This window comes from Brassica napus, chromosome C7 (genome assembly GCF_020379485.1).
Source record: "Brassica napus cultivar Da-Ae chromosome C7, Da-Ae, whole genome shotgun sequence".
NCBI classification, from domain to species: Eukaryota; Viridiplantae; Streptophyta; class Magnoliopsida; order Brassicales; family Brassicaceae; genus Brassica; species Brassica napus.
The window spans coordinates 1,400,028-1,419,349 of NC_063450.1; the positions used below are offsets into that span (position 1 = coordinate 1,400,028).

The 19,322-nt window shown below is 38.7% G+C and overlaps 2 protein-coding genes across 2 annotated transcripts; both read right to left on the reverse strand.

Annotated features, from left to right (window-relative positions):
• Positions 1 to 357: 357 nt before the first annotated feature.
• Positions 358 to 774, reverse strand: LOC106404225. Its single transcript, XM_013844961.1, has one exon. It carries the CDS (start codon positions 772 to 774, stop codon positions 358 to 360), a length of 417 nt encoding a protein of 138 aa, XP_013700415.1.
• LOC106404226 lies at positions 774 to 2,951 on the reverse strand. The gene is made up of 4 exons (XM_013844962.2): positions 2,915 to 2,951; positions 2,296 to 2,738; positions 1,422 to 2,210; positions 774 to 1,337 (listed from the first exon to the last, which is right to left on the reverse strand). Exons 1-4 carry the CDS (start codon positions 2,949 to 2,951, stop codon positions 774 to 776), a joined length of 1,833 nt encoding a protein of 610 aa, XP_013700416.2.
• Positions 2,952 to 19,322: the final 16,371 nt, after the last annotated feature.

Consider the following 19,322-nt stretch of genomic DNA (forward strand, 5'->3'; position numbering starts at 1 on the left):
ACGGCTACATTGTATTTAAATATCTTTCTAACGGCTATATTGGCTACACAGATATCGTACACCTCAAGTTATAAACAAGTTACATCAAATCATAAACATGAACACCATATTAAGGAATGACAATAAAACCATACATATCTAATAAATTCAAGAAGAAGCACTGCATAATCCATATCTCATCAGTTCGCAATACATAAAATCTCCTCTATCCATAACCCATCATGGTAGCGGTTCTTTACAAGACTTTTTGTTGTGACCTGAGATATGACATCGACTACATGTGTTTAGTTTCTTCTTCTTCGGCCCCTCCTCAAAAAAACATAACAGCCTTTATTCAGAAAATATCCATGACTACAGTCAGATGAGATTAGGTCGTACCGGTATTTCTCCTGCAGAACATTTACGTTTGCTCGGTGGACGTCCTGGTGGTCTCTTCGTCTTTGGTGGTAACATGATAAGGTCACTAACCTCCGAAGGTATGAAAAGATCTTGCGGATCTGGAACCGGGAGTGTAACACCCTTTGTTGTTTCATTCCATGTCTTTTTTAGATAGGCGTCTGCAACGAACTCTGAGTGCTGCAAGTCCCAAAACATAGCCGCAGCAATGGCATGTCGACATGGTATTCCAACTTTCTGGAATTCAAGACATGTGCAAGACCTGGTTTCCAAATTAACAGAACTCCCGAAGCCGGTTGTTTTTAGAGTTACCTCAAATTCAAAAGCAGACAGAGGCATCACAGCGTACGCTCTTGCGTCTTCTAGATTGTTCTCCATCAACTCGTCAACAGCCGGGGGATCTCACCACTCATTTTCGATATATTTCGCTGTCTACTCACAAACCAACGACTAATCATGCGTCTGATGAACTCAAATAGCGCCATTATCGGGGAATCGCGCGCATGAACTAGTGCTTTGTTGAGAGACTCAGCTATATTCGAGCTCATTAGATTGTACCGCTCGCCCTCAAAGTGTGACCTTGTCCAATGTCTAGGATCGATCTTCTCAAGATAATCCCAACAGCTCTTATCTGTAAGTTTGATCTCCGCGTAAAGTCTCTTAAAGTGGGATACCTTGAATACCTCGGCTGCCCTGCCAACCATTTGCTTCTGATTCCTTTTCTTGAATTTTGCGTCGACGTTTCTCTGTAGGTGTACGAGGCAGCACCCATGGTGTGAAAGAGGATACCACTGATCTTTAGCAACACATATTTGATTTGCTCTATCAGACACAATAGATAAATCGGAGCCATCTTCTACGATCTCTGTCAGCTTCTCAAAAAACCAACTCCAAGACTCATTTGTTTCATTGTCTACAACAGCAAACGCTATAGGGAATACCTGAAAATTGGCATCTTGCCCACTTGCAGATAGTAAACACCCTTTTTACTTCCCAAACATATGAGTACCATCCACCACAATAACCTTCCGTAGATGCTTCCACCCGTCAATGCAAGCTTTCAGCGCCATGAAAGCGTACTTAAACCTTGTCTGACCCTTATCATCTTTTTCAGTTTTGATATCAGTAATGGACCCAGGATTTGCATACTTTACAACATAAAAATATTTCGGCATGAGCTTGTAAGAGCTCTCTTCTGTTCCTTGTGCAGCCACAGTTGCTAACTCTTTTGCTTTCCAACATTTCCAATATGTGGCCGTAAACAAGAACTCAGTGCGGAGCATCTCAGGTAATTCAGATGCGCGCGGTCCAGCTTGGAGCCTTTCATACTTCGATCTCATTAGTGCAGCTATTACTTTCGACGTCGCATGTTTCTTATATTGCGCTTTAGCATCAGATGTGCAGACATGCTTCAGTTGCGCCTTCCTCACCTGATATGTCGAAGATTCCCCCAATTGCTTAGCCATAACATAAAATTTGCAGTTTTTATCAATGCATTTCGCTGCGACGTAGTTAAACGCATGTTTGTGGAACTTGAACCTGAACACCTGCTTTAAGGCATAAATGTGCAAACTGATCTTGAATTTTTGCTTGCTACTGAATAGCTTTCCAGTGTACATATCAGCATCTGCTAGAGTGAAGTCAATATCATCGACGGTATAATCGTTAACTGCTTCGTTGTAAAACGAAGCTTCTACATCCTCAAATCCATATAGCTCAACGGCTCTAACGGATTTCATGAGTGATTCGTCATCAGCCTTATCCTTTTCACGACGTCTTCTTGCGTCTTCCTCACGGCTTCGAGGAATAAACAGCTTCAATTTCCGCAACTCCCATCAGAATTATTTCATCTTCGGTCAAATCAGTCTAACCGTCATTAACTTCATTCCGGGTGTGCACATCAGCAGACGTACTCCCAACTTGCATTTCGCTGCTGCTGGCAACTTCTTTGGACTTCAAAAGATTCCCCATTGGCCTCAGAAAATGGATTTTCCCATCTATTTCCTCTTTGAATGTGACAAATACGTTGATGTACTTGTCCACCTTACGTGCCGAAGTAAACAAGTCGAAATCCTTGTCGTTGGAAATTTGAACAGGAGCTTCTCTTTCACCAACAGTACCAGATCCGTGTTCACCAAGCCAATATGACATCTCAACGGCAACAGACATTCCAACTAGACCGTATGACTCAATAATGGCCCGCTTCAAGTCTTCAACAAAAGTTATCAACTTCGCATAGACAGCCCTCCCCATACGGTCGCTATCAAGTTTAAAATCCCTGTCACCAGTGTCGTACATAATGCACCGTCCAGAGATTACAACGATGTATGAATCGTGAACACCTACGAAAAATAGAATTTAAATTTTTAAAAAATTCAATGTGCTAATCAGAAGCAATAAATATAGTTTCGTACAAACAAACACCTGAATTTCGAACACCCTCAAATCTGTAATAAATGATTTCAGCCATAACTATAATGTCATAAATGCAATGGTGTACGGCTTATATATGATTTACCTTCGATGCTAGATACAGAACACCCACCATCCGCCATACCCTTTCCTCCCTCACCATATCGGATGCAGCTCATGCCTCTGTGTGTAAAATTCGCTGCCTCAAGTTCCCTTGTTCGGTAGCCTATTTTACTCCTCAACAAGGAGACAGGCAAAGAGATAGGGTTCGTACGTTTTTGTATTAAATAATTAATATTTGCCCAGTTTTTAATTAATAAATTAAAGTAAAACACATGTTTTCCAAAGTCACCAGTCATTAATGGCCATTCGTTCACCTTGGAGCCGTTGTTTCCCGCGAGAAATCATCACATATAAGGCCTTCAAGTTTTGGGGTCAAATAGCCCAAAAACGAAGCCCAATACCATGTTTCCTTCTGAAATTAAAATAATATAATATAAAATTTGTCTCTTACACGCACATCCGGCGCGCGTGTGTCGGTCTTCCTGAGGCAAGTTTTTCTGGGCAAAAGACAGCCTGGTCCCACGAATTTCAGCTCAGGATTGTTGGGCAAAAAGGTTAAAACTGTCCACTTTTTCTTCTCTCTCCTACTAGGTTGCCCAACAACCTAATTAAAACTTGGGTTTGCCCAAATTTCTAATTCAAACTTAAAAGTTGCCCAATCTTCTAATTTTCCCTTTATTTAAATGTTTTCTTTCAAGTTGACCTCCTTTTTTTTGCCTTATTTTGTGTGTACTTTGGCTTTATAAAACCTTTAAATCGGTTCAGTTTAAGAAATGTCAAACAGATAGCAACAATACAATCACATGGCTAATCTACATAACAAGCACTGCGAATCTAGACTCCAAAGGCTTGTGCACTCTTCAAACTCCATCTTTCAATTAACCAATGTTTGTAATTGGAATCCCTATTAACGTCACTTGATAAAACTGAAAAGATCTCAGATGATTTGATAGAGAGTTTTGTCGGACCATCTTTCATATATAGAAGATGCCAACTCATCTAAACCTCTATTAAAATCAACCCAGATCAATCCATCACTACATCTTCCTTTTTTTCCAAGGATACTTCACTCTGAACCAATCTGGTTCCGTATCAACAAAATAGATTATTGAAGTATAACACGGGTTATTTAGTTAGGCTGAATTGGTTCTCTTTTGCTGGTTCAGTTTATTTATTTTGGTTTAGTACATATGTATTGTATATAAACACCTTAACTTGTAAACAACCGGTAGGATTAACAGATCAATATACATTTTCGTCTAACAAACTTCTTCTTCTCCAAAGCTTTCGTTCTTCATTGATCTCGTTTTCAATACGTAATATGGTATCAGAGCCATCACATAACTCTTTTATCATTAGATTCCGTTTTGATATTTCGTTTCTCAGCTTCTCTTTGATTCTTATCTATCGTTTTTGAGCTCCGATGGTGTCCATAAACAAGATACCTCGCAGTACTACTCGAAACTCGTCTCGATCGAACGCCGTGACTCACTCTCCTCCGGTTTCTGTTGCTCCATCAACTGATACATCACACGTGTTTTCCATGGCGAATCTCACCGATATCACTCAGTCTCCTCTGTACATGAATAACTCCGATAATCCAGGTTTACAACTTATCTCCAAACAACTCGATGGTTCAAACTATGATGCTTGGAGTGCTGCAATGAAAATTGCTTTAGATGCTAAGAACAAGATAAGATTCATTGATGGAACTCCCACTCGTCCTGAAGAATCTCATTTTAGTTTTCGTATTTGGTCTCGCTGCAATAGTATGGTCAAGTCATGGTTATTGAATTCCGTATCTAACCAGATCTATCGCAGTTTTCTCCGATTGAATGATGCGCCTAATATATGTTGTGACCTACAAGGTCTTTTTCACATGATAAATCTTCCGAGAACTTTTAAACTTACTCAACAGGTACATGATCTTCATCAAGGCTCAATGTATCTTTCTGAATATTTTAATACGCTGCAGACATTGTGGGATAATCTTGAGAGTTATGATGAACCGGATCAACTTTGTATATGTGGTAATGCTGCAAAGCATCAATTGAAGATTGAACGTTCCAAGATTGTGAAGTTTTTGGCAGGTCTTAATGATTCTTATGCGATCATTAGACGTCAAATTATTATGATGAAAGTCTTGCCTTCATTGGTGGAAGTTTATAATATCTTGGATCAAGATGTAGTCAGAAGGGATTCTCTTCTATTGCAACTTCTCCATCTGCGTTTCAAGTCTCTGAAATTCCTCCATTGGTGAATGAACAAGCTATTTGTTCATTCTATAAGCGTCCTGGACATATTGTTGAACATTTCTATAAAAAGCATTGCTTTCTTCCAGGCTTCGTTTCCAAATTCAAACCTCAGGATAAGTCTAACTCTCTTCCAACAGTGGCTGCTCAGATTACTGGTTGTTCTCCTCCTATTACCGAGCACAAGACTTCTAATGTTGAGAATATGCTTGGTAGTCTCTCAAAGGATCAGATTCAGCAGTTATTCGGTCTTTTCACATCTCAGTTGCAATCATCTCCAGCAACTGGTACCATGGAAGCGAGAACATCTAATTCTAGTATCTCTCTTTCATCAACAACATATAGCTTTGTTGGTATTTAAATGGTCTCTCAGCATACATTGTCTTCTCAAACATGGGTGCTTGATTCTGGTGCTATACACCATGTTACTCATGAGACACAACTGTTTGTATATATTGATACATCAGTAGAGAGTTATTTAATACCTACCAACTAGATCTATGATTAAGATCAGTGGTGTTGCAAAGGTTCAACTCAACTCGCACATATGTCTCAATAAATGTGTACATACCAAAATTCAGGATGGATCTTCTCAGTATCAGCTCTTTGATGACAGACTTGAACTCTCGTGTCATATTTATTCCTTTTTCGTGTCTCATTCATGATCCTACCAGGTCATTGACGATTGGTCGGGGTACACGAATTGGAAATTTCTAAGTGTTGGACACGCAAAATCTTCAAGCCTCAGTTAACTCAGTCGTGGATGTTGGTGTATGGCACATGCGTCTTGGTCAGCCATCATATTTAAGACTGGATGTGATATCTGAAGATTTAGGAACTACAAAACTCAAGAATAAAGACTCTCTTTGTAACAGAAGAAATATTCATATATATTGCTCATTGACATTCACAATCTTTGAGTTGTTGCATATTGATATTTGGGGACCTTTCTCAGTTGAAACCATTGATGGATATAAAACAAACCTTGACCAGTTGTCCTTTTGATGTATAGTAAGACTTTGTAAATGACTTTCAAATGAGATGTCCATAGAGCAGAAGAGTACAGACATGGCTCGTTGACAGCAAAAGTTATGTTAGGTCGAGTGATAGTTAGATACATGAGACGTCCCACAATCGGTCTATAAATCCCAGCATCAGCAAGAATCACACCATCACTCTTTGACAACTTCAGATTAGGAACCATCGAGAGCTCAATATATGTTGCCAAAATGGCTACTATCAAGTTGTTGTTGAAAGTTGCAGCTTCGAAGAAATGGTATTTAACACTGCTTGATATTTTAAATGCCTTTTTGAATGGTTAGTTTGAGAAACAGATATACATGCTTTTATCTTAAGGCTATGCTGAAAGACATAGGGACTCTCTTCCTTATGGTCCTGTTCTTTGGTTGAGAAAATCAATCTATGGTCTTAAACAGGCTTCACGTCAATGATTCAAGAAGTTATCTAAAGCTTTCTTTTCTATGGGATTTGTTAAAGGTCATGGTGATCATATGTTGTTTCTCAAGAAAACTGGTGAGAATTTCTTGGTGGTATTAGTTTATGTTGATGACATACTAATAGCCAGTACAAGTACTAAAGCAGCTTATGAACTCGCTGCTAATCTTCATAAGTGTTTCAAGGTGCATGATCTTGGTGATCTTAAGTATTTTCTGGGATTGGAAGTCGCTCGTACAGCTGATGGTATTTCTTTATGTCAAAGAAAATATGTATTGGACTTGCTTTCATCTAGAGGAATGTTTGGATGTAAGCCATCCTCTGTTCCGATGGTTCCTAATCTGAAGTTGTCAAAGAGTGATGGTGTGATTTTTGCTAATGATGGGATGTATAGATGGATTGTGGGGTGTCTCATATATCTAACTATCACTAGACGTAACATAACTTTTGTTGTCAACATGTTATGTCAATACTCTTCTGCTCCACAGACATCTCATTTGAAAGTCGTTTACAAAGTCTTACAATACATCAAAAGCACAGTTGGTCAGGGTTTGTTTTACTCTGCTGCACTGATTTATGTCTCAAAGGCGTTGCGGACGCTAACTAGGCTTCATATCAAGATAGTAGAAGATATGCTACGAGTTTCATGAAGTTTCTTGGTTCTTCTTTGATCTCTTGGCGTTCCAAGAAACAACCAAGTGTTTCACGATCTTCTGCTGAAGAAGAATATAGAGCTCTCGCTCTTGCTTCTTGTGTATGTGACTGGTTGCTTTGCTTAAGGACCTTTGTGTTGCTCAAGTTGCAGTGCCGGTTCTTTATTCAGACAGTACAGCTGCTCTATACATTGCAATTAATCCCGTCTGTGACACCCCCGATCGTAGATGACCGGAAATGACACAGTCGATGTTCGTCGATGGTCGATCCGAGGTTCTCAGAATACTTCCAATCACCTTAGACTAACAACCAAAGAACACCAACGCTCCTATCAGATATCACTCTAGGCTTTTCAACCCGAAAAATCAATACCCGATAGTTAGTTCGTCCGGACAAGGACTAATATCATATGGAACCCGTACTTTAAAAACATTCTTTATATATCATTTAAAGCATCTTTCAAAATTTGTTGTAAATTAACCTCGAGGTTTTCGGTCTACAAATCTTATACATAAGATATATCAAAATGACTTTGCAAGGATAATAAAACTACCGCTTGCTAATGATGTTCCTTCCCGTCCTAGAGTAAGGTCTCCCGTCTACTGGTTACCTGCATCACAAATGAGTCATGAGTAACTAGTTTACTCAGTGAGCCTAGTCCCACACCCCAATGTATATTAGTAATATCTCAAGCAATTAACTCCATTTGTATGGAGTGGAAATATATTCCATAACTAATAAGAATGCATATATAAGGCCTATCATTCCATCGATGTGAATCTTATCTTAAAAATCATCTCCACGACACCCGCCATTCACTCATACTTATAATATATATATACTAAACCCGGAAAACCACCAAGGCTAACCGAGCCTAGCAGGGAAATAAATATAACCACCATATCCATTAGATATTCCAAGATCGAACATCTAACGCTGCATGCAGTAACACAGCCTCCAGGGTGCGACCCCATCATCATGTCATCGTGATCTTGTTCCGTATCGCAGGAACAATTCACGGTAATGCGGGAACTTTCGGGAGAGTGAGTATACAATAAGACTTCACATGATTTATACTCATTTATTTAATACTATAATATATTAGTACTTGTTCTCAAGTATTAAGGTTCGGAATAAACCTTTACGAACATTCATAAATATTTATTAAGTGTTTACACTTAAGTAAACACCTCACCAATTCAATAATTGATCAAGAGACAAAGCCTATCAATCATCTACAATCAGTACGTTCAATCAAGAAATATTTATTCACTACTCATCACTCATATATCTAGACTCACCTTTTAGTCCTTGAGATTGGATAAGGTAGACTAGACATGAGCTCAAGCTAATCACATTCCACTACAGGTACACTTCAGATTCAGAAGGATCAACAGGACATGTCTGGCTGATCCAACCACTCTCCATTACATCTGATCCGAGCAAGACAAAACACTCCAATCGACTGGTTGTATAAAACTGATTTAACCATGCAGTTCATGATTCAGGACAGCTACTAAGGGAAGTTCAGAACAGGTTCAGTTTAGACTAAGTTTGGTTCATACTATAACAATAGCTAAGAAGTTTCAGAACAATAATCTGATCCATCTATCAGTTCAGTCTGGTTCAGAGACAAATCGTTTCAGCTAAATGATTTAGGTACTAGCTGACCATGAACTGGACTAATATCAATCCACATAGGCCTTAATCAAACTGATCCAGAAAGGTTATTCATCAACCAATAACCGGCTCTTTTCAGAACTTATCTAAGAGCAAGAAGCTAAGGCTTACCGGCTATACTAAACTGATCGGTGAACACAACTGATCCTCTCCTTCAATCTCCACTCACACTGACCTGAGCAGCATAAAGGTTCCACAGTATATTTAAGATAAGAAACAGAACATGGCTTAGGTTTTAATCAGACATGAAGCTTCCTTAAAACTGATCTGATCAAACTGACTTAAAATCTTACCGGTTTAATACTTGATTACTAAGCTGTGAAGTGATCTCATGAATCTTCTAGACAATCTATTAATTTTCCACACACCCCAGTCACTGATTCAAGGCACAAGAGGGTTAGGAAGGGTCGTCCATTCTCAGATCTCTCTTCAGAATTTTCTCTGAATGTTTCTTATGGTTTTCTGTCAGATTTTCTCTCTTCTCTCTATCTGATTTTTCTGAAAGTTTCTCTCTGATTTTCTTGTGGCTATGGACGACCAGAAGAGAGAAGATGGTGTTTTATAACAGAAGAAGTTGCTTCAGGTGAGGGTTTCACTCAGCACAAAGCAAGGCTGAGAAAGGACATGTGGAGAGCAACTTCAGCACTTCCAACAACAAGCTGCTGTCCTTTCCCTCCCAAGAAGAAAGCTGCAAGCAGCTGGTGACAATCATGTGACTGAATTAACGAGAAAGCACAACAAGCAGCTTGTGACTTGCATGTGCCCATTACTACATAAGCAAGAAAGGAGGAAGGTGCATGACATGTGACTTGATAAGTAAATAAGCATGCTGGCTTAGGAGGTGATGGCATTAGACGGGTCAAGATTATTAAGGAAGCTGGTTGATAATTCTGAATAATATTTCGGCCAAATATTCCTTGTCCTTTGGCTCTTGGAAAATCTTTTTCAGCTTAATAAAAATTCGATCAAAATATATATAAGACTCGACCAAACTATCAAGGGAAGGTCTTTCGACCACAAGACAGTCCCGTCGACGCATTAATTTATCAGGTCGATTTTTATTTAAATTCTGATCAATAAATCTTCAAAATGATCTTAAAGAATTTTCTCGACCAAAATTCTATCTGCTCGTGAGGGTTATTACACTGACAAACCAAACATATTGGACTAGATTGTCATACGGTTCTTGAGAAGCTGGAACGAGGTCTTCTAAAAATGTTTCATGTTAAGACTGAAGATCAAGATTTTGATATCCTGGTGAAACCTTTGTTCCATGCTTCATTTGAACATCTTAAATCCAATATGAGCCTTATTAATATCTTTGGCAGCTCATCTTAAGGGGGGGCCATTGAAGTATAAACCGAGTCACTTGGTTAGGATGAATTTTTTCCTTTCGCTGGTTCAGTTTATCTATTTCGGTTTAGTAAATATGTATTGTATATAAACACGTTAGCTTGTAAACGGTAGGATTAACATATCAATATACATTTTCTTCTAACAAACTTCTTCTTCTCCAAAGCTCTTGTTCTTCATTGATCTCGTTCTCAATACGTAAGAAAGATTGATTCATTTTACAAAGAAATATGTGCGTAAGTTGGAAGAAGAAAGGAGCCTACCACAACAAAATCGAGATCTGGATAACTCTTCGTGAAAGGAGAATGGAATCTGCATTCGAAGTAAAGGAAACACAAAAGAGGTAGCCCAAGCAAATATGAAATCCTACAAAGCAGAACAAAAGGATAGAATATTGATTGAATAGACTAAATATAGCAAAATATAAACAAACAGATCTCGGACCCTCTAAAAGATGAAGTTTTGGTAAGAGAGGAGAGAGAGAGAGAGAGAGAGAGAGAGAGAGAGAGAGAGAGAGAGAGAGAGAGAGAGAGAGAGAGAGAGAGAGAGAGAGTGCTTCTTTCTAAGAGATGAGAGAGAACTTTTTTAGGGTGGGATATCTTCGGACAAACACATCATAGATAAAATAGTTATTTGTTAGATATTTTTAATCAATTAAGTTAGGAGTGTTGGTTAGATTATAAGCTCATCCAAGAGAATTGTTATTATTTAGAGCACCAGCTATTTTGCAGAAAGATCTGTTCAGTTTTTATTGTGATGTGCTCAAATTACCTTCGAGCAACTCTCTCTAATAAGATATCAATTACGGTACTTAAGGATCTAATCCATAAAGACTAGCTATTTCGCACAATAGACTTGGATTTTAGATTAAGTTAGGTTAAATAATATAAATCAATAAATAAAAAATAGTTTGTAAATAGATGGGAAAAGGTGCTAAACTTAGGGTTTCATTCAGGTTCTCAAATCGTAGAACTCGAATACAATAGTAAGATATTAAGCTCTCGACGTGAGTCTACATACTTAAATCTATATTCATACTTTCGCATATAAATACAAAATGAGTGTCGATCAATACAATAATGGAGTGTCCATCGATACACTTATTGAGTGTCGATTGATTCCTTTTCTAAACCAGCATTAATGTTCAGTTCGATAGGTTCACTAGGTTTATTAAACAAGCTTGTCAATGCACCTAACAACTTAGCTCAGCAGGATTCAGTTCAGGTAATTGACCAGTTCTCTCATGCGCCTAACCATCTATGATCAAGTTCCTAATCAATTACTTCGAAACAAGTATTAAGAACAATTATGTGAAGGATGCAATAAATCACCCTAGCAATTCTATAAATCACAAGTTCATCAAAACCCTAGAAATTCCTCACCTAACATGTAATCTACTCAGACATGATTAGAGAAGATAATTGATTTTACTGCTTGCATTCTAAAGTAGGTAACTAGATTCTTGAACTTTGGTTTTGACAACTGCGAGAGTAGATTCATACCTGAATATAAATCTGCTAAGCTAGGTTGTTAGGCGCAGTGACACGCTAGTTTAACTGATTTACTGAACTTATTGATTTGAACACTATTGGTGATGTGATCTTGGGCTGATTTATGAAGTTATGGACATGGAAGACATTCAGAAATTGACCCATGATGTTAGCTAACATGTCCGGCCCATTTTTATCAAGTTACAAGCCCAAGAAGATTCAAAATCAAATGATTTTTTTGCTGTCCAAAGAGAGTGACGAAAATTAGGTGGTTAATTTCATGAAAAACTTCTCTCTCCTACATACGAAAAATGCTTGTTTCAAGAACATTCTCTCTCCTCCATGCACCGATTTGTCATTTCCCATATAATAAATATCTAGATTTGTGAGCAAGTTTAGTTTCATTATAAATAAGTTGTAATAGCTATTGAAATGAATAAGAGTTGAGTTTATATTTTGGAACCTTGAGAGTCATTCTCAAACCTGTTTTCGATCATGGTGTGTCATATCCACTGGTCAAAACTTTTATGATTATTAGTGTGTAATATCCTTTAGTCTAAGTTTGTTTAATCTCGTGTGTCATATCTAGAGGCGACCATTATAGAGTATCAAGAGACTTTCTGTGACACCCCCGATCGTAGATGACTGGAAATGACACGGTTAATGTTCCTCGATTGTCGATCTGAGGTTCTCAGAATAGTTCCGATCGCCTTAGACCAACAACCAAAGAACACCAACGCTCCTATAGGATATAACTCTAGGCTTTTCAACCCGACAAAGCAATACCCGATAGTTAGTTTGTCCGGACAAGGACTAATATCATATGGAACCCGTACTTTAAAAAAAATATTCTTTATATATCAATCAAAAGCATCTTACAAAATTTGTTATAAATTAACCTCGAGGTTTTCGGTCAACAAATCTTATACATAGGATATATCAAAATGACTTTGCAAGGATAATAAAACTACCGCTGGCTAATGTTGTTCCTTCCCGTCCTAGAGTGAGGTCTCCCGCCTATTGGTTACCTGCATCACAAATGAGTCATGAGTAACTAGTTTACTCAGTGAGCCTAGTCCCGCACCTCAACATATATTAATAATATCTCAAGCAATCAACTTCATTTGTATGCAGTGGAAATATATTCCATATCGGGATATTTATATATAAGGACTATCCTTCCATCATTGTGAATCTAATCATATAGCTCACTTCCTATTCCCGTCTCTCATATCATTCATATAATCATATATTTATATATATATACCAGACCCGAGAAACCACAATGGCTAAACGAGTCTAGCGAGTTAGCGTCACCATCATCGCCATCAGATATTCAAAAATTGAACATCTAACGCTGCATGAAGTTACACGGCCTCCAGGGTGCGACCCTATCATCGTGTCTTCGTGACCTTGTTCCATATCGCAGGACCAATTCACAGTAATCATCATTCATACGGGAATATTTTGGAAGACAGGTTTATAATAAGACTTCACATGATTAATACTTCCATACTTAATTATATTTAATACTATACATATGTATTAGTACTTGAGAACAAGTACTAAGGTTTGGAATAAACCTCTGTGATCATTCATAAATATTTAATAAGTGTTTACACTAAGTAAACACCTTACCAATTAAATATTGATCAAGTGACAAAGCCTATCAATCATCTACAATCAGTACGTTCAATCAAGAAATATTCATTCACTACTCATCAATCATCTATCTAGACTCACCTTTGATTCCATGAGATTGGCTCGAGCTCAACTAATAACACTCCATTTCACTCCTGATTCAGAATGTGTGGATACAAGATCAGTCAGGTTGATTCCAACAGAAACTCTACTCAGCTTAGTTCAAAGCAGTTTAGTTCGGTTGAAGGATAATTCAGTTCAGCTAAGTCTTTAAAAAAATATCTATGACACATAACTGAACCAAGATCAATCCACATACATGTTTAAAAACTAATCTGGACAGGAAGCTTAACAAATCAGTCCACTTGTTCCAAACAAAACTTCTCTGAACATGTAGATATGGCTTACCGATTTCCTCATGCTTTAAGATGAACTTGGTTGATATAAACTTCAATCTGAACACACGTCTAACCTGATCAGGACAAGATACCCATGATAGGTTCAAGATCAGAAACAGACCAAATCGTTTTGGCTACCTAACAAGAACTGAAGCTCAAGCAAAACTGATCTCATCAAACCCATATGTTCTTACCAATAAAATCCAAGGCTAAAGAACTTGGGTGATTCTAAACTCTTGGACACCAAACCTTCAGCTCTTAAACACACCAGAACACACTGATTAAAGTCACAGGATGGTGAGAAAGGTTCGTCCATGATTGATATCACTCAAATGACCCTAAAGAGTGTTACTCTCATCAAAAGAGGTCGAGTTATAGTACTTAGGGATCGAATCCACAAGGAGCTAGGGAACCGATTAGATATAATAGTTATGTGATTAAGCTAGGCTAATAGGTTTTAAAGCAGTAAAATAAATATAGTAAACTAGAAAGCAGTAAACAAGATGAACAAGATAATTGTTCAGCTTGGCAAGGGTGGTTTGATGGAAGGATGGTTGCTAGATCAAGGGTTTCTATTCAGGTGTTGGAGATTATAATATCTATAGATACCTATTTTTTGCATGCATGATATGTTAGAGCTCATTCGCTTAACTCAGTGATCAGCTGTCGCATGTACCACTGGTTAACAAGCTAGATCTCGTGTCCCAACGGTTAGTATGCCGACAACGAGAGAGTGTCGATCGATGGTCTTTTAAGACGTCGACCGATACACCTTTGCCAACGTCGATCGATAGTCAGTTGAGGACATCGATCGACGGGTTCTAGCCAGGCCTATGCGCGAGTATGAAATGCCCTATTAAGATACTAAATTGGCGGTTAGCCCTCCTACCAGTCCTAATATGATAGATAGATGTCAGGATGGGATAACAAGGATGCTTGTGTATGCAATCCTATGATCAATATTCTAGTTAATTACTCTAGAACAAGCAATAAGTATAGATCAATTATGAATATCACAACAAGGCAGATCAATAGTTTGGGGCTAATCCCACAAACCTATCTGAACCCTGGATCTAACAGGTGGATCTACTTAGACATGAAAACAGAAATCATAGATGAATAGATAGAAAAACTGAAATGAAATAGATCAATAAAACCAATGGAGTTCCAGGAGGACTCTGATAGGAGTTCCTCCCTTCTCTCCTCTCAGAGAAACAATGGAAATGAAAGTGTGTAAAAAGTGGTAGCCGTCAACAATGGCTTAGAAATGACATAAATAGGGTTACTGGTCGTCCAAAGGCATTTTGGTAAAATTTGGCTTTTGGGCTTCACGTAGTCATAAAATATACAAGGCCCACGATCTGGGATCTCCATCGATCGACGTGCAGAGTGCTACATCGATCGACGCGCAGAGTGCTGCATCGATCGACGCGGCTTCCTCTTCTCGGCAGCGTCCTCTCGCGAGGCAGACTGACCACTCTTCAGTAAAACGGGCATAACGTCTTCTACAGAATGCTGATTGACCTGAGACCGGTGGCATTGGAAAGCTAACTCAAAGTTCTATCTTGTTTCAAAATATGGGCGCAATCTAACGGTCGGAAGGTCTCCATCCATAGCTAAACATCTGACGCGCCTGTGCAACTCTGCACCTCCAAAGGCTCCAAAAGACTCCAAAATCACCATATTTCTCCTAAATGTCCCTGAACCTGTAAATACTCTAAATAGACTCCAAAACATAATAATTGTATCTTAAAACACTTTAAAACACTTATAGACCATGATTAAAAATGGGTAAAATATATGGTCTATCAACTCCCCCAGACTTACCCTTTTGCTTGTCCTCAGGCAAAACAGACGGACAGTCTCTCTGAAAGAAGTTTTGAAAACAGCAGGTACTCACATGATTTAAAACTTAGAATCATCACCTCTACAATATTGCAATCCACATCTAAGAAGTCCTAATCACAGAAGCACATTATACAATGTCCTAGCTTAGCAACCAAATTCACCTAGCCAACATCTTAGCAAATCATGTCTGACATTCCCCTCTACCAACCTCATTTCTTAACATAAATAAATGTGTATGCTTTACCTTTGGAGTATCGATCACAAGACACATGGACTCTTACCCCAACAGGTATCTGAGTAAACAGGTAGTCTTGTTCTGGTTTCTTTTACTCTATATCTCCCTTCTCTGAATCCTTTTTTATCTCAATTCCAATGAACAAAGATGCCGATGCAGTCCATCTTATTCACCTTCTTTTCGATTTTTTTATACTTTTCTTTATTATATATATATATGTTTTTTTTCTTTTTCTTTTCTTGACAAAATGTAGGCGAATAGTGGGGTCATCGGTCGATGTGCTGAGCAATCGTCTACTCGGATCTGTTTTTTTTTTTTTTTTTTTTAACTAACTAAAACACAATATTAGTATAACCTCTCCCAGACTTAAAAAACACTATCACTAGCGCTATCCAGTCTAAGATTGGTGGGAAAATAAATCATAAGGACAATATTTAACAAGGAAAAACGGTATACCTGCTTGGATGTGAGCGTCGAGCAACACAGTTAAGTGGCGACCGATACTCTTGATGCTCTGTCGATTGATGCTACGTAGTCATCATCGATTCTCCTGCAATCTCGTCTTCCTCGGATCTTGTCCTTTTACTTAACATAAACAAAACATTTAATACATTTAATAAATAAATAATAAAACCAATAATCAATAAAAAATAATGATAATAATATATATATATATATTTTTTTTTTTCGATGAACAGTGTGCTTTGCTACAGTGTCGCTCGATGTTGCTGCGACAGTGTCTCTGCTACAGTACCGTCATTACTGTTCATCTGCTTCTTTTTTTTTTTTTTTACCTGAAATCTTTAGAAAACAAGAAAAATCAGTAATAAATGAAAATTAAACCATATTTAAAACAAACCGAACAGTGGGTTGCCTCCCACTCAGCGCTTATTTTTAGTCATTAGCTTGACTTCTGGAGATCTGATTAAGTCTGCATAAGAATGAGAACGTGCTCCAAACCAAGTCTCAATGTCTAATCTTTGAAGCTTTATCATTCTTGTGTGAAAGCCTCCTCCATATACCCTTCTCCTTTGTCTATCATCTCAACAATAAGGAGTGCTCTAAGCTTTGCAAAAGGTTGTGAGAAGCATTTGCTGCGCACTCTGGATTTTTTTGATACTATCTGAGAAGTAAGGAGGCAATGGTAATTGAGAACCTCCTTTGGTTCGTTTCCGCTTCTTCCAATTTCTCCCCTTCTTTCCCACAGACTTGTGTAATCTCACTCTGGATTTCCTGGTATCATCTGAGATGTGAGGAATCAATGATAACTGAGAACCTTCATTGATTATTTTTCTCTTCTTCCAGTTCCTCCATGTCTTTCCCCCAGACTTGTCTGAATGCGTGGTGGTATCTCCATCAAAAAGATGTTGACACACTTCAAACTCATTCTGCTCTGTTACGCGAAGGGTGTCGATCGATGGTATCTGACTGGTATCGATCGATGATGAAATGATAGTGTCAATCGATTTTGTTCTATTGATGTCGCTCGATGGTACTTCTGCTGGGCCTTCATCTACTTCATCTCTAAATCGCAGCGCTTTCTGAGAAGCTTCTACATGATGTTGATCATTCAATACCTTAATGTAAGAACTCAGATACACACCTTTATCTGGTGGGATAGGAGATTCAACTTCAAACACTGCACATGGAACCATAATCTTCACAGGATCATGTATCCTCTTAACTCTTTTGCAAATCCCAACAGTTTCTTCTGCGCATATAGGTGGTCTTAGATGTTTGGGGACAGCAAGGTGTGAGGCTCCAGACGTGTGTTCTTTTCTTCCACCCAGTTCTGGTTCAATCATGTATCTTGATAGTTCATCCAAACATGAGTGTCGAACGATACAATTGGGCAGGCGTCGATCGATACAGTCGGATGTATGTTGATCGATGTTAGACGGCGACTGTAGATCGATTTCATAGGGTGGGTGTCGATCTATCTCATCAGGTTTAAGTCGGTCGATGTCGTCAGCCTTTAAGGAATTTTCCAGACCTTTTCCCGAAGTGTACTGATCATCAAACTTCTGCTTCGGGTTCTGGTCTAAATCCCCAAGCCATTCCTCTAACTCCAAGAATTCTTCTAGTTCCACGAAATCTTCCATGGTGATTTCTTCTTCTATGTTTTGGTCAGGGTAACAACTTGATACATCGATGCTCTTCAGTGTCGAGTCTGCAATGTCCTGAGGACAACTCGATTTTTCAGGGATTTCAAGTGGTATCGATCGACAACAGGAGTTTGTGTCGATCGATGTTTGAAGGCTGTGGTCGATCGATGTTACAGTTGGGATGTCGATCGATGTTGAGGTCGGAGTGTCGATCAGTGAGCTCATGCCACTAATATCAACTTCTTCTATTCTGCTCAGCTCTCCAGACACATGTTGTTCATCATCTTCCACCATATATTCCATCATAGATCTCATCTCAATCTCTAGACTTGCTGCAGCATCATAGAGAAACTTGTTGACGAAAGCGTTTGCAATGTCATTCCAAGCATTGAGAGATCCTGGTGGTAGCTTCTTCAACCAATGAGATGCATCCCCAGCAAGAGAGTATGGGAATAATTTGCATAAATAGTAGTCTTCAGAGACTCCATTGCATTTAATGGTCGAGGCTAGATCTACAAATGTCTCCAGGTGGCTAGTGGGATCTTCATGAGGAAAACCATGGAAAGAATGCTGACCCACAAGAGAGATATATGCAGGGTGCAGCTTAAGGACATTATTCTGAAGTGCTGAACGACACAATGCAGACCTTTTAGCATAGGCGTCCTCAGGACTGTTATAGTCACTAATTGCCTTCTGTCGTCCGGTCCTAACATAAACAGTGGTAGCATCAGGGATTGTAGAAGGTATCGATCGATGACAAATATTTGTATCGATCATTTCTGAAGTGTGGATATCGATCGATTCAGAGTTACTACTGTCGATCGATGCTGAAGTCGGATCTTTTGTATTAGCTCCTTCTACTTTGCTCTGCTCTCCTGATACATGATCTTCATCATCCTTAACTGTATCATGGTTGACCAGCATTTCTCTGTTCAAGTCGTCCTTCTGCTTACCCTCATCTGCATGGTGAACCTGAATGTCTGGCTGCTTGACATGAGTGGTCGGGATTTCAAAATCTTCATCCTGCTCGCTGTAGACGAAGTCAAGAATCTGACTCATACTAATCATTATTCCTTTCTCCCAATCTTTAATCATCTTGTCAAGCCTTTTACTTCGAGTTGCTACAGCCTCGCTGAAAAATTTGCCTATGAAGGCTTCTTTGACGTCTTCCCAGCAGGTTAGAGATCTTGGTTGCAGCTTACGGAACCAGCTAAAAGCATCTCTAGATAAACAATAGGGGAAGATCTTGCAGATAATATGGTCTGCAGATATTTCATCGTGCTTGTTTGCTGAGGCTAACTCCTCAAGTCTCTTGATAAGATCTTTGGGATCCTCATGAG